The sequence below is a fragment of the Schistocerca nitens genome, chromosome 3 (genome assembly GCF_023898315.1).
Source record: "Schistocerca nitens isolate TAMUIC-IGC-003100 chromosome 3, iqSchNite1.1, whole genome shotgun sequence".
In the NCBI taxonomy this organism is placed as follows: Eukaryota; Metazoa; Arthropoda; class Insecta; order Orthoptera; family Acrididae; genus Schistocerca; species Schistocerca nitens.
The window spans coordinates 70922259-70938529 of NC_064616.1; the positions used below are offsets into that span (position 1 = coordinate 70922259).

General features: G+C 46.2%; 1 protein-coding gene across 5 annotated transcripts in view; it reads left to right on the top strand.

Moving 5' to 3' along the window:
- Nucleotides 1-16271, top strand: part of LOC126248032 (TBC1 domain family member 22B) — a 261278-nt gene that overhangs the window by 83899 nt on the left and 161108 nt on the right. For 4 of the 5 annotated variants that reach the window (XR_007545404.1, XR_007545403.1, XR_007545402.1 and 1 more), the window contains exon 5: nt 1646-1864. The exons of the other annotated variant lie outside the window; for it this stretch is intronic. Coding sequence is in view for 1 of the 4 variants with exons in the window: in XM_049948639.1 (XP_049804596.1) it covers nt 1646-1864 (219 nt within the window). In the remaining 3 variants the exon portion in view is untranslated. The remainder of the gene's footprint in view (nt 1-1645; nt 1865-16271) is intronic. 5 annotated transcript variants of the gene reach the window in all.

Below are 16271 nucleotides of genomic sequence, written 5' to 3' on the forward strand. Positions count from 1 at the left end.
ACCACTTAAAACATGGGGTGCACAAGACAGAAATAGCAAAAACTGTTTAGTTACAATAAAGCACAAACCATGTGTGTACATCAGTTCATGAAGATACTGACATATTTTGGTGAGAGTGCATTTCTGTAGGATAAGTGGGAACATATCTACAGATTAGACAGAAACATTCCAAACTCCTTTTTGTGAATGTTTACTTTTCTGTCAGAGGATTGGTTTCATATATAGGTTCGTGTCTGTACTTTTGTTTCCTGTTTCTCACAATAGCAGCTGTTCCTCATTATATCACACATTTAAAAAATGTTGTGAAAAGAAGATAACTCCTAGTTAGTTTCCTTTAAATATTTTAATTTGAAAATGCAAAAAAGTCCACTATTTAATGTATTGTAATATAGTAATTATTGTCTTTCCTTACATTTTCTCTTAGAGTTGCAAATCTGCATTTACCACCTGCTTGTGCAGTGCTGTGTACTATATCAGTTGCCACATATCAGTAGCGATCAGGAAATTCAGCATTTGTACAAAATAGTATGATTCCGAAGCTCAGTCCTACAAACAAAATGTGGTGATATTAATTATTCATTTAGCTGTTGGAATAAGAAAAAATGTTGGGTGGATTCTCATCTGCAAATTCGCTCCTCATTACTCCAAGAAAGTTTTCTTGTGCATTACTATGCAGACTAATGTGCTGATGAGCCATTAAATTCTGACCACCAGATTAGTAGTGTATTGGTCCACCTTTGGAGTGCAATAGGGCTGCAGATCTGCAATAGGGCAGTCCTTCATAGGTTTCTGGAACTATGTTCACTGATAGTAAACTTCCTGGCAGATTAAAACTATGTGCCAGGCCGAAACTTGAACTCTGGACCTTTGCCTTGTGTGGGCAAGTGCTCTACTGACTGAGCTATCCAAGCACAACTCACAACCCATCCTCACAGCTTTACTTTTGCTAGTACCTCGCCTCGTTCCGGCACCCAGTTTTAATTTGTCAGGAAGTTTCATATCAGTGCACACTCTGCTCCAGAGTGAAAAATTTCACTCTGGAAACATCTCCCAATCTGTAGCTAAGCCATGTCTCCGCAATATCCTTCTTTCCAGGAGTGTTAGTCTTGCAAGGTTCGCAAGAGAGCTTCTGTGAAGTTTGGAAGGTAGGATATGAAGTACTGATATAAGTAAAGCTGTGAGGATGGGTTGTGAGTTGTGCTCAGGTAGTTCAGTCGGTAGAGCACTTGCCTGTGAAAGGCAAAGGTCCCGAGTTTGTCTCAGTCCGGCACACTGTTTTAATTTGCTAGGAAGTTTCACATAGAGAATTTTTTTTCCCTCCACACAAAAAGGCAATGGTCATCCCCAATTTTTGTCTTGGGTCAGTCCGAGTAACTGTCAGGCTTGTGATGACTCCATCAGTAATGGGATGAATTATCAAAAGACACATATGTAAACACAAAAAATTAAAATTTATGTACTACAAATTGAAACTAGTGAGTTGTGCTTTAAGCAAACATCAGCGCATCTGTGAGGTACGGAGAGATTTGTATGCATAAAGAGGGTAATAGTTTTGCATGAAAACCCTATTGCAGTTACAAAATACCTTGTGATAATAGGAAAAATAAGTTTATGTTTTAAATGTGTAAATTATTGTATTGTTTAGCATCCTCGCTGTCACCTGTGCGAAGTTCACAACAACAACAACAACAACAACAACAACAACAACAGAAGCAGCAGCAGCAGCAGCAACAACAACAACAACAACAAAGTTCTACGCTGCCACAACACTGTTCTCCAACAGTGTCTCGTAACTATCCTGGAAGACCACGACCCTTGCTTTCAAGTCAGGGTCGCTCAAAGATTTGTCTTTCCTCTAAGGAAGGTGTGTTCGTCAGCTTAAGTTCTTTTTAAACTTGGCAATATTGTAACTGTCCAGTTATTTATCATCTTTTTCCATTGCTTCAAGCAGTTGTTTGCAGTACTGTAGGACATGTCAGTGTACAATTTCCTTGTCAGGCTTGCATACATTTAGCGAGTTTGCCTTTGCACTGTCCTTGCTCCACACCCTGTTACCGTTGCCCTTTCCCTTACTTGGAGTATTCTGTTGTTACAATCTTAACATTTGTCTGGAGTGCTGTAATTGTCCAAATTACCTATACTAGTGAGTATAGCATTACTTGCATTTTTAAACTGTAATTTATTTTCCTATTTCATATGACTCCATACTGCAGTAATCATTTTCAGTTGTAATACAGGCTGTTTCTAAAAAAATTCACCCAATTTCACTAGACTGTGTCATGTAAGTGACTGAAGGTAGAAATTTTGGCTGAATTTTAATTTGTGCATAGGACTGCAAGGTCTTTGTTTTCAAAAGAATCAATTGATTTTACAAGGGTATATCTTTTACATGTTTGCGCATCTAGGAATACATTTTACATTTATGTTTAGGATTAAGGTTTTCAGTTACCTTTCACAAAAAGTTCACTGTCCCCTCCACTAGATGCAAATCAACATACAGATGATAGTCAAACTCTCACTATACTTTTGTGAACATTTCTAAAGTTACTGTGTTGACCACTATTGTTATGAGGTGTTGAGTTCATCAAAAGTTGTTGGAAAGGGAGGCACATAGGTGGAGTCTTTTAAAAATCCACACCAAAAATCGAGTACCATGAGAACAGGTGATGTTGGAAGCCAGTGGTGCAATATGAGAATTTTATGTCTCTTGCATTGTTCGCTCAGTGACACAGCTCATTTTTAAGAAATGCTCTGACATGCAGGTGTCACTGTGTTGGTACTCTCTCCTGTTGAAAAATGGAACTTTCAGCATGTTCTCGCAGTTTTAGAAACAGCCAGATCTCAAATATGTTCAGGTATGTGAGCTGTGTAACTGTATTTTCTGCAAAAATGAATGTATTGTTAGTCTTTCTTCAGGAAACAGCTATAAATTCTTGAAACTTCGTACGAGTCTTTTTTGTGCTCAAGTAAATGTGATAGCTGTGTTCTCCATATTCTTACATTGTGGTTGTTCCCTTCATCACTTAAAGGGAATGTACGCTCATCACTGTACACTAAACATGGAGGGAAATTGTTATTGCCCATCTCCATACCTAGAGTGTATTTACAAAACCATACACATAGTTGTCGATCATTGCCATGAAAGGGTTGCAGCAACTGAATACTGTAAGGCCCGAAACATAAGTGTCATTGCAGAACATGCCAGGCTGACACACAAGTAATGACCAATTCTAAAATCATGCAACACAGTTGTAACATAATTTCACCTGTTGCAACTGAGGACATAGAACACCTTTTGTTGCTGTGTTTCCACCATCTCGAACACATTGAGTAATGAAAAAGAGAGTGAACTAACTGCATCATGGACACCCTAGCAGCAACTGTATGAACCACAAACTTACAATTGGCACCAAGGTACACTTATAGTTTCTAGCTATTCAACAGTGCCTATCATCCTAAGGTTATGTGGCAATTTTTACTGGATTATACACCACCTCTAATGGCCATGTCGCCCAGATATGCAGGAATATAATGTTACATGCTTTCTTTTATAGTTTTAAGTATTTCATCAGTATTCTCTCAATGCAAGTAAAAAAATTGTTCCAGTTGTTGAATGATGTGATTATTATAGAATTGATATCCTTTCAATATTTCTGTCGTAAAACAATTTCCAGCATCTCATTTTGTAGTCCTCTTTCTGCTAGTCCTTCAGTCCTGCTTGACCTGAAGCTAATGGTCATGTGTAAATTTTTGTTATCTGATTTCTTGTGATTTTAGTCTCTCTTTGATCAGATGAAAGAGAATGTATGTATTGTGTTACAATGCCTCAGAACTCTTCAAAATAGGACCCACCTGCATCATTACATTTTTGCCAGCACGATTTCCAAGTGTTGTAGGCACCTTAGAAGGTCTGGGATGAATGTCCTTTGGGGCATGGGTAAGAGCAACTTTCACATTGTCATTGGTCTCGAAATGGTCCTTTCAAGGGTGTCCTGAGCCAAGGAAACATAGCTTTGCCAGAACAAGATCACAACTAGGGGGCTGGGGGAGCATTGCCACATTGTCTTTGATGAGATAATCCCTCATCAAGAAGGCTGGGTGTGACTGGGCACATTGTCTTGGTGGAGCTTCCAGGAACAGACTATGTAGGGTTTGATATGCAAATCTATCTTTCTTTCCAGCCGTTTGAGCTCTTCAACATACAAAGTAGCATTGACAGTGTGTCTGGCAGGTATAAACACATGGTGGACAAAATCACTAGCATATGAAGAGACAGTGAGCATTGCCTTCACTTTGGATCTGCTCATGCACAGAAATGTACCACTTGGAGCTATCTCTCTTCATTTAAGGGCCATATTTCTGCTCAGTTCATGAAGTTCTTCACAAGTAAGCACTCACTAGGACTTGTGGTAGTTGCTCAGAATTTTTGAGGCCAGTTTTGCATAAACTTTCTTCGTGTTCAATTGTTTGGTTACAGTCTCCCCAGAGTCTGATCTATTGGACAAACACTCATTCTACGACATGTATTAGAAAGTTCATGCACATGGGTTATACTGTCTTCACCTTTCAACACTGAAGAGAATCCAGAGCAACTTCCACTGTAGATGTTATCCTGGCATTCCAGAAACATGTTGTGCCACAGAAATATCTGCCATGTTGACAGACATTCATTTACAACTGCCTCTTCAGTTATTGGAAATGTTCAGCAGTAGACTTCCCAAGTTTCATGCTGAATTTGACTGCATGTAAGTGAACAAAGCAGATCACCTAACAGGTTTGCATTAGGGACATATCTTGACACTCTGGGAGCACAGAGTGGTGTTGGTTGAGTTGGGAAGCTAACAAACCCCGTCTACTAGTTGACGGATAGGCCATGATCTGACCAGTAGGAGTGTTAAAATAGAGCTGATGACATTGCTTTCCAGACAAACCTTTTACTTCCAAATGTGTGTGCATTTGAGAGCATCTGCAGTCATTTCTCCATAATCAACTGAGTGGGGCTCTGAACTCAATATACTATCGACCGGTTAGTGCAGCTTTCTTGTGTATTTCCCCCTGCAGGTTGGGGGGTAAGAATAGGCCCGCGGTATTCCTGCCTGTCGTAAGAGGCGACTAAAAGGAGTCTCAAACGTTTCGGCCTTATGTGATGGTCCCCTGTTGGGTTTGACCTCCATATCTCAAAATTTTTCTGAAGAGCGAGCCGATTGGGGAAGGGCGCCTTACTTGGTGCATTGTGTCAATCTTGCGTTGAGAACTTTTGCCAGCTTATTCGTCGTTGCACTGCAGTCCTGCCCGCTCTCCATCTCCTGGGCATGGATACGCTCCTGCGTGCACTTTCTGCCAAGCAATGTGCAGGGCCATTTTCTGCACTGACGGCGACCATGGACCACACATCACCTAACATCCAGCACGGTAGCCAGTCCGTTGTGGTGGGGCTGCCATGTACCCTCTTGGTTGTAGCCCCCTGACAACACAGGGATCGCTCTACTGATGCCTGTGACGTTAACTCCCCAAGTATGCTAAGGAGTAGATGCCCATCTCCCTGGGGCATTGGGACTCCCGGCAATGGCCATCCTGCCAGGTGGCCTTTGCTGTGGCTGGGTGGCGCCCGTGGGGAGGGCCCTTGGTCGGAGTAGGTGGCATCAGGGCGGATGACCCGCAATGAAGCGTGGTACATCATCTCTCGCTGGCGGCCAGCCGTCAGCAGTCTCTAAGCGTTCCAAAGCTCACTTTAAGGCTAATGTGTATGACCCCCAATCGTTCCCCTCCCTGGCCACACCATGGGAGGCACGAAAGGCTATGAATGAGAGCGACAGGTATTCGCCCTAGTATCTCATCTGTACCAGAGCTGACGGGGAATCGTTTGTGTCTGTGAAGCCTCAGTTCTTTGTAGAACATTTAGAGGACAAGTTCGGGGAGGTGGAGGGCTTGTCCAAAATGTGGTCAGGGTCAGTCTTTATAAAAACAGCATCCTCTGCCCAGTCAAGAGTCTTGCTCGCTTGTACGAAGCTGGGGGATGTTGCTGTTACTATCACCCCAGGTAAAAGCTTAAATATGGTCCAGGGAATTATTTTTCACGGCGATCTCCTTTTACAGTCCGATGACGAGCTGTGCGCCAACTTAGAGCGACGAGGGGTCCATTTCGTCTGGCGCGTCCACCGGGGTCCGAGGATCACCAAGTTGCCACCGGTGCCTTCATCTTGGCCTTCGAGGGTGACACGTTATCTGAGAAGGTCAAGGTGATGGTATACCGTTGTGATGTCAAGCCCTATATCCCTCCCCCGATGCGGTGCTTCAAGTGTTGGAAGTTCGGCCATATGTCTTCTCGCAGTTCTTCCAGCCTCATATGTCGCGATTGTGGTCGACCGTCCCATCCTGATACTCCATGTGCCCCGCCTCCCATCTGTGTCAACTGCGGGGAGCACCATCCCCCTTGCTCGCCGGAATGTAAGATTCTCCAGAAGGAGCGGAAAATAATGGAATACAAGACCCTGGATAGGCTGACCTACACTGACGCTAAGCGTAAGTTTGAACGACTGCATCCAGTACGAATGACGTCCACTTATGCCGCCACTGTCGCTCCTGTTACAGTTCCTATAGCTGCACCCCACAACGTTAGCTCTCGGAGCCAGAGAACCTCACCTGCCCCCTTGATGGTGGGGGGCACAACACTCCCTGTTGCTCCTGCTCCATCTACTTCAGGAGCAATGCCCCCCCAACCATCGGGGACATCAGTTCCCCCTTCCCAGCTGGAGAAGCGTAAGACTTCTTCGGCTCTTGTTGCCAGGAAGGGGTCCCTTGGGGACCTCCCTTCGCAAGTTCCGACCGGTACAAAAGCAGACAGCCGCAAGTGGCTCAAACAACAACCGGTCCCTGGTCGTAGGGCCTCACGGTCGTCGTCCGTCCCTGAGACTGACCCAGTGAAACCCTCCCAGCCTGAACCACCGAAGGCAGAGCAAAGTAAGCTAAAAAAGAAAAAGGTACCCAAGAATCCCGACATTGCGGTGGCACCCGTCCCACCGCTTCCAACAAGCTCAGCATCTGAGGACGAGGTCGCGATTCTGGCGTCTGCTGAAGACCTGGATCTCGCCGGTCCCTCAGACGCCATGGATGTCACTCGTGCGGGTTCTGAATCAGTGGCAGCGAGTGAACAAGCGGCGTAAATTGCCTTCCTAGTCCCTTCACGCCTTCTCAGCCATGGACAATTTCATACTCCAGTGGAACTGCAGCGGTTTCTTCCATCATCTAGCTAAGCTCCGGCAACTTATCAGCCTTCACCCTTTCTTCTGCATTGCTATTCAGGAAACTTGGTTTCCAGCAATGCGAACCCCCGCCCTCCGTGGCTATCGGGGTTATTACACTCCTGGAAATTGAAATAAGAACACCGTGAATTCATTGTCCCAGGAAGGGGAAACTTTATTGACACATTCCTGGGGTCAGATACATCACATGATCACACTGACAGAACCACAGGCACATAGACACAGGCAACAGAGCATGCACAATGTCGGCACTAGTACAGTGTATATCCACCTTTCACAGCAATGCAGGCTGCTATTCTCCCATGGAGACGATCGTAGAGATGCTGGATGTAGTCCTGTGGAACGGCTTGCCATGCCATTTCCACCTGGCGCCTCAGTTGGACCAGCGTTCGTGCTGGACGTGCAGACCGCGTGAGACGACGCTTCATCCAGTCCCAAACATGCTCAATGGGGGACAGATCCGGAGATCTTGCTGGCCAGGGTAGTTGACTTACACCTTCTAGAGCACGTTGGGTGGCACGGGATACATGCGGACGTGCATTGTCCTGTTGCAAGTTCCCTTGCCGGTCTAGGAATGGTAGAACGATGGGTTCGATGACAGTTTGGATGTACCGTGCAATATTCAGTGTCCCCTCGACGATCACCAGTGGTGTACGGCCAGTGTAGGAGATCGCTCCCCACACCATGATGCCGGGTGTTGGCCCTGTGTGCCTCGGTCGTATGCAGTCCTGATTGTGGCGCTCACCTGCACGGCGCCAAACACGCATACGACCATCATTGGCACCAAGGCAGAAGCGACTCTCATCGCTGAAGACGACACGTCTCCATTCGTCCTTCCATTCACGCCTGTCGCGACACCACTGGAGGCGGGCTGCACGATGTTGGGGCGTGAGCGGACGACGGCCTAACGGTGTGCGGGACCGTAGCCCAGCTTCATGGAGACGGTTGCGAATGGTCCTCGCCGATACCCCAGGAGCAACAGTGTCCCTAATTTGCTGGGAAGTGGCGGTGCGGTCCCCTACGGCACTGCGTAGGATCCTACGGTCTTGGCGTGCATCCGTGCGTCGCTGCGGTCCGGTCCCAGGTCGACGGGCACGTGCACCTTCCGCCGACCACTGGCGACAACATTGATGTACTGTGGAGACCTCACGCCCCACGTGTTGAGCAATTCGGCGGTACGTCCACCCGGCCTCCCGCATGCCCACTATACGCCCTCGCTCAAAGTCCGTCAACTGCACATACAGTTCACGTCCACACTGTCGCGGCATGCTACCAGTGTTAAAGACTGCGATGGAGCTCCGTATGCCACGGCAAACTGGCTGACACTGACGGCGGCGGTGCACAAATGCTGCGCAGCTAGCGCCATTCGACGGCCAACACCGCGGTTCCTGGTGTGTCCGTTGTGCCGTGCGTGTGAAAATTGCTTGTACAGCCCTCTCGCAGTGTCCGGAGCAAGTATGGTGGGTCTGACACACCGGTGTCAATGTGTTCTTTTTTCCATTTCCAGGAGTGTATAAGAACTGGGCAGCTTATGAAAGGGTGTATGGTGGCGTCTGCATATATATCCTTAACTCTCTTCACAGCGAGTCTCTACCTCTACAAACAGCTTTAGAGGCTGTCGCTGTTCGGGTGTGGACGCCACAGGCTGTTACCGTCTGCAGTCTTTACCTACCACCGGATGGTGATGTCCCACAGCATGTCCTGGCTGCTCTGATAGACCAATTGCCACTACCTTTCTTGTTACTGGGCGACTTCAACACCCATAACCCTCTGTGGGGTGGGTCAGTGGCGACAAGTCGAGGCGCCACCATTGAGCATTTATTGGCACAGCTTGATCTTTCGCTATTAAATGATGGTTCCTTCACACATTTCAGTGTGGCGCATGGCACGTACTCCGCCATCGACCTTTCCATCTGCAGCCCTAGCCTCTTACCGTCTGTCCAATGGAGAGTGCATGACGACCTGTGTGGTAGTGACCACTTTCCGATCTTTCTGTCACTGCCACAGCGTCAGTCTCTCTGCGCCCTTGCAGGTGGGCTACGAATAAGGCTGACTGGGACTTGTTTTCCTCCACTGCTGCTGTTGAACCTCTCTCTAGTGATGACATTGATGCAGTGGTTCAATCAGTCACCACCGGCATCGTTACTGCCGCCAAATCTGCCATTCCCCGTTCTTCTGGGTCCCCTCGGCGGCGGACTGTGCCTTGGTGGATGCCTGAGATCGCTGAAGTGATTAAAGATCGCCAGCGGGCGCTCCAGCGTCACAAGCGACATCCCTGCATTGAAAACCTCATCACGTTAAAACGGCTGCGTGCGCGAGCCCGCCGCCTCATCCGCCAAAGCAAGCAGGAGTGCTGGGAGCGGTATGTGTCCACCATTGGCCTCCATGTTTGTCCATCGCAGGTCTGGGCCAAGATCCAACCCCTCTATGCCTATCGGACCCCTGTCAGCGTCCCTGCGCTCTCACTGAATGGAGCAGTTTGTACAGACTCTGACGAAATTGCCAACAGCTTGGCAGAGCATTTTGCTCTTAGTTCTGCTTCTTCCAATTACCCACTGGCCTTCTGCTCCATTAAAGAGCGGATGGAACGTCGGCGCCTTTCATTTCGCACCCACCATTCTGAATCCTACAATGTTCCATTCAGTGAGTGGGAATTTCACAGTGCCCTTGCCGCTTGCCCTGATACCGCTCCCGGGCCAGATGACATCCACTGTCAGATGCTGAAACACCTTTCAGTGGACTGCAAGCGACGCCTCCTCGACCTTTACAACCGTATTTGGGTCGAGGGGGAGTTTCAGTCGCAATGGCGGGAAAGCATTGTCATCCCCGTTTTGAAACAAGGCAAGAGCCCTTTGGAGGTGGACAGCTACCGCCCCATTAGCCTCACCAACGTTCTGTGGAAGCTTCTCTAACGGATGGTGAGCCAGCGCTTGAATTGGGTACTGGAGTCTTGAGGCCTTCTGGCTCCATCTCAGGGTGGGTTCCGTAAAGGCCGCTCTGCCACCGTCAATCTGGTGAGTCTGGAGTCAGCCATCCGTACTGCCTTTGCCCACCGTCAGCACCTGGTCGCTGTGTTTTTCGACATGCGGAAGGCATACGATACGACATGGCGTCATCACATCCTTTCTACACTTCATGGATGGGGTCTTCGGGGCCCTCTGCCGATTTTTATCCGAAATTTTCTGTTGTATCGTACCTTCCGCGTGCAAGTCGCGGCCTCTCATAGTTCCTCCCGAGTCCAGGAGAACGGGGTACCCCAGGGCTCTGTCCTCAGTGTCTGCCTGTTTTTAATCGCAATAAACGGGCTCGCTGCAGCGGTGGGAAATTCTGTCTCCGCTTCCCTGTATGCCGACGACTTCTGCCTTTACTACAGCTCTACTGGCATTGCAGCTGTTGAACGTCAGCTACAGGGCGCTATCCGCAAGGCGCAGTCTTGGGCTGTAGCGCATGGTTTTCAGTTTTCGGCTGCCAAGACCCGCATTATGCATTTCTGCCGGCGCCGAACAGTCCATCCTGAGCCGCGGCTGTATCTTGCCGACGAACTCCTTGCTTTGGTGGAGACCCACAGGTTTTTGGGTGTAGTTTTTGATGCCCGGCTGACTTGGCTGCCTCACATTCGGCAGCTTAAACAGGCGTGTTGGCGGCATCTAAATGCTCTGAGATGCTTGAGCCACACCTGCTGGGGCGCCGACTGATCTACCCTGTTACGGCTCTACCAGGCATTAATCCAGTCTCGTCTTGATTATGGGAGCCTGGCTTACGGCTCAGCATCCCCATCTGCGCTGTGGGTACTGGACCCAATCCTACACAGCGGCATACTTGCGGAGGCGGGTGTCCCTCCATTGCGGTTCAGGCGCCAAAATTTATTGGCCGCTTATGCTGCCCATGTTTTTAGCTTGCCTGGGCATCCAAACTGTCGTCTCCTCTTCCCGCGATTGGTTGTCCATCTGCCAGAACGTTGGCCCCAGTCAGGTTGTAAGATTGCGGTCCGCGTCTGAGAGCTTCTGTACGGGCTTTGGGCTTTACCTCTTCCGCCTCCTTTCCAGGCACCTCTGCGTACACCCCCATGGTGCGTGCCTCGCCCTCGCCTTCAGCTGGAATTGGCACAGGGCCCAAAGGACTCAGTCCCTCCAGAGGCCTTCCGCCGCCGCTTTCTTTCCCTCCTTGCCATGTATCAGGGCTCTGACATTGCGTACACTGATGGCTTGATGGTTGCTGGTCGTGTCGGTTATGTGTTTACTCTAGGGGACCATTCCGAACAATGTTCATTGCCGGCTGGCTGCAGCGTTTACACTGCTGAGCTGGTCGCCATCTTTCGTACCCTAAAGTATATCCGCTCCTGCTCAGGTCAGTCCTTCGTGATCTGTAGCGATTCCCTGAGCGGTTTACGAGCTCTCGACCAGTGTTTCCCTCGTTCTCGTCTGGTGATGGCTATCCAGGAGTCCCTGCATACTCTTGCCCGTTGCGGCCGCTCTATGGTCTTTGTGTGGACCCCCGGGCATGTCGGTATCCCGGGCAATGAACATGTTGACCACCTGGCGAAAGAGGCCACGAGTAAACCATCTCTGGATGTTGGCCTCCCAGAGACTGATTTGCGGGCAGTCCTCCGCCGCAAAGTTTTTGCTCTTTGGGACGCTGAATTGCGCAATCGGATCACGCCCAATAAACTCCGTGCCATTAAGGAGACGACGACTGTGTGGCGGTCATCCGTGCGAGCCAACCGCAGGGACTCAGTCGTCCTTTGTCGACTCCGCATTGGCCACTCCCGGCTGACACACAGTTATTTTTTTCGCCGGGAGGACCCTCCTCTATGTCGCTGCTGGGCGGCTTTGACAGTGGTCCACATTTTGTTGGCCTGCCCCCTTTTAGCTGTGGTCAGGCGGACATTTGCACTGCCTGATACGCTCCCTGCCCTTTTATCTGATGACCCTGTTATGGCTAGCTTAGTTTTACGTTTTATTCGGGCAGGGGGTTTTTATCGTTTACTCCGAGTGTTTGTTATGTTCTTTTGTGTTGATTCTGTCCATTGGCCTACGACCTACCGTCGCACTGTGTGATTTTTGTTCGTCTTGTCTGGTCTCTGTCTAAGTCTCTCTTGTTCTGTGTTGTCTGTGCTCTATTCTGTTACCCGTTTTTATTCTCGGTGGGTGTTTTTAGTATTTGGAAAAAGGGACTGATGACCATCGCAGTCTGGTCCCTTTAATCCCACAAACCAACCAACCAATCTTGTGTATTACTGCCTGGGGCTTTAACTGGGACCATTGGGCTCAGTAACACTCGGAGGTGAACCACTTATTTTCGAAAACAAAGTTCTTTTCTTAATTTCCATTTGGAATTGCAAAGTTGGGTCATCTAAAATATCATTGGTATTATTCTGTTCAAGTATTTGTAATGTGTTGTAAATATAATCTTGATTGATTGTGTTTACTACTGCATTACTCTTCTCAGCTTTTCTGTCATAACGTGTGTGCTGTAGTTTCCTGTTGATGATAATAGAGCAGATTTAACTTTGCATTTGATTTTTGGCTTTATGGCAAAGTATCAACCTGCTCAGTGGAAGTGCTACACGAGTTGCAGTATACCGTATTTACTCGAATCTAAGCCGCACTTTTTTTCCGGTTTTTGTAATCCAAAAAGCCGCCTGCGGCTTAGAATCGAGTGCAAAGTAAGCGGAAGTTCTGTAAAATGTTGGTAGGTGCTGCCACAACTAACTTCTGCCGTCAAATATATGTAGTGCTACACAGGCATGCTTTACAGGCACAAAGATAAATACTGGCACCAAAACCTCTGCATCAGGAAATAAATTAAAAAAAAAAAAAAAAAGGTGGAAGACGACCTTTTTTCTCCGCCCCGAGTTTTGACCACTGCATTTTCATACATTATCCAACAAAGTAAATACAAATTCCATATTGTTCACCTTCTTGTCAATATGGCCAACTCAACATTCTGAATTTTGCCCTACCTGTGACAAGAGATGGTTGCTAATAGGAACTTTTATGAATTGTGAATCACATGCAGTATTCTTTTCACCATGAGAATAATACGAATATAAACATTTTGCCATGTATTCTTTCGTGTTTGCTGCCATCTCATTTAAATCCCGTCTGCCTAATAAACTACGAAATTAGAGAGAGACAACAGCAAACTTGGAAGAATGTACACCTCATGCCATGTTTATATTCGTATTACTCTTACGCCGAATAGTGATACAGTCAGAAATGAAGCACGACAACTTACTAGATTTTTAAATCTAAGATGACTGTAATTTCTGTGCAGAATGTAATGTACTAAAGAGGCGTCTGCAAAGATTTTCAATTGCAGAAAATTTTTCGCTAAACTCTGCTTCACAACGTTTTCTATCACACGCAGTCTATTATTTGGATTTGGTTCTTGTTGATCATTATCAAAGAAAGCAGCAGTGTAAGTAACAACAAATAGCAGTCTCTTGCCATTGTTTCGCTAATGAGACGATTCCTCTCTCTCTCTCTCTCTCTCTCTCTCTCTCTCTCTCTCTCTCTCTTTTAAATTGGAAGCGGCGGAGCGTGCACAAAAGCAAGCCATGTCACGAGTGGCGACAGGTCATAAACACTCATTATCAGTATGCAACAAACAATGCATGACACAGTACAATAATTCATTTTCAGCTTAGAGTGATGTAAACACCTATAACAAAGAGAACGGCACTTATCAGATCAAAGAAAAATAAGCAATCAGTTCAAACCAGATGAAGCACGTGAAAAAGGAAGGGTACCCGTATAAATACGGACGGAGCGCCTGACGCATAGCAATGGCTTCCTAGTAAAGCTTATCTGCTAAGCTTACGACTTGAACCAAACTACTGTAGCTGTATCATCATTCATTTGACCTAAATTGTGTCTCCTATTACAATGGGCCAACTTTGTTTCAATTTGGAGGTGCAGCCTAAAACTTTTCTCTCCCCTTGAATTTCGAGTCTCAAATTTCAGGTGCGGCTTAGATTTGGGATAATTCTTTTTCCTTGATATCGAGTCTCATTTTTCAGGTGCAGCTTAGATTCGAGTGCGGCTTAGATTCGAGTAAATACGGTAGAGGGAGCAAATTAAGTCTTTTGTTATTTACTCATTCCAGGTCAAGCTGAATACAGTTTTATTTGCTTGATGCTATTCATAATGCTTTCTGCACTTTCATGTCTAATGCTGATGTTTCAAAATGAACAATAATTTTTGTGTTAAATCTTATCTGTGACCGTAGTGGCAGAGTATACTAACTAGTTTTAAACATAAGGCATTGTATAATTTTAGGACACAGTACTTCTCATTGAGTGCAAACACAATGTGTTCAAGTGATGTAAAAGTTATATAACAGTGAGTAATAACAAAGAGAAAATTTTGGATATAAAATAAGAAGGTAAAAGAAGGAAAATAAGGTAGTACTTTCAGTCATACTAAAATACAGTTTCATCAGCAAACAAGAATTATGCAGTAATAATGTCGACAGTTTGAGATTATACTTACTCTGAATGTGTAAAACAGTGGTGTGAAAAAAGAATTCTGTAACCAGTCACAAATGATTTTATAAATATTGTGCTACTAGTTTCAAAATCTCGTTCATAACTTTCTGTTTGACACTTCTGTTCTGTATTTGCTGTAAGTCATATGGCTTGGTGTATTCTAGCAATGAAAAGTCATTGCTTCCTATTCTAACATCAGATGGATACAAAGCTAAATTTTGTTGAGAAAATGTAGACCAAATGTGTTACATGGTATTAATGAAATAATTCACAAGTGGTTACAGATTTCAGTGTTTTGTTTTTTTACACTTGCAATAATGCAGTAACAGGAACCAGTACAGGACAGGATAGAAAAATCAAGACTGCAGTGGTATGGACACATGAAGAGAATGGATGAGGGAAGAATTCCAAAGAGGATGTTTGATCTGCAACTGGAGGGGAAGAGGCCCAGAGGAAGACCAAGAGATAGATGGGTGAAGGGAGTGAAGGAATGTGTGACGAGAATAGGGGAGAACTGGACGAAGGTGGAAGAGGGGGAATGGTGGAAAGACAGAACACGATGGAGAGGCTTGTGTTCCCGACAGACCCAGCCAGTGGCTGGAAACTGTCCAAGATGATGATGATGATGATGATGATGATGATGATGATGAATAATGCAGTAACTTAGCGTACTTAATGGTACGCAAGCTCACTAGACAAAATAGTAGTAGTAACTCCCTTATAACAGCACAATGGTCACTTTAGAGTGCTGTAGATGGTGTAGAATGGGTATCAGGCTCTCGCGTGACCCACCACCACTGATTCAGTCTTTGTTGTGAAGTGCCGAGTATGTGTTAGCCAGTTGTATGGAATCAACAGAGTAAAATGGGTCAGTGTGCAAATGTGACAGAATGACAGAAAGTAGCTCACATGTTAGGACCACCCCACGACCACACGGTGTGTACTAATTTGCCCGATTTGTCAGTGTATCAATGTGAATTGTCGAACGTGTCGACGAGGAATGTCGTACCACTCACAGGTATGTAACATGGCGTAAGGAGAGTGATAAAAGGATCCCAACTGACGGGATCAGAGATAAGTGTCATGCTTTGTCAGTGACAGTCGGTTTCAAAGCTGACAGGAATTGTAGCTGTCAGTTAATGTAGGTTAGTGTCAGTTAATGTAGGTTAGTGTCAACCAGTTTGGTGTCAGGTACATTGCAAAAAGCCATAGCTTACAGTAGCACATGAAGCTGTGCGTCTTCAGTGGGCCAAAAAAGCCAAAAAACTGGGCAGTAACTGACTGGAGGTGCATAGTGTGTTCCTCTTTTAAAATTATGCGACATGTCAAGCTCACTAATAGCCCGCTGAGGCATTTAATGTGCAGTGTGTGAAGAGTGTAATTTTTGTCAGATATGGTTTTGTGCTGATTTTAGGCTGTTTGTTGTACCATGACTAAGTCTCACTCATTCAGGTTACTGTAAAAGTGAACTGGGATGTTTATTTTAACATTGTCAGTTACCAAATTCATGATGAATATGC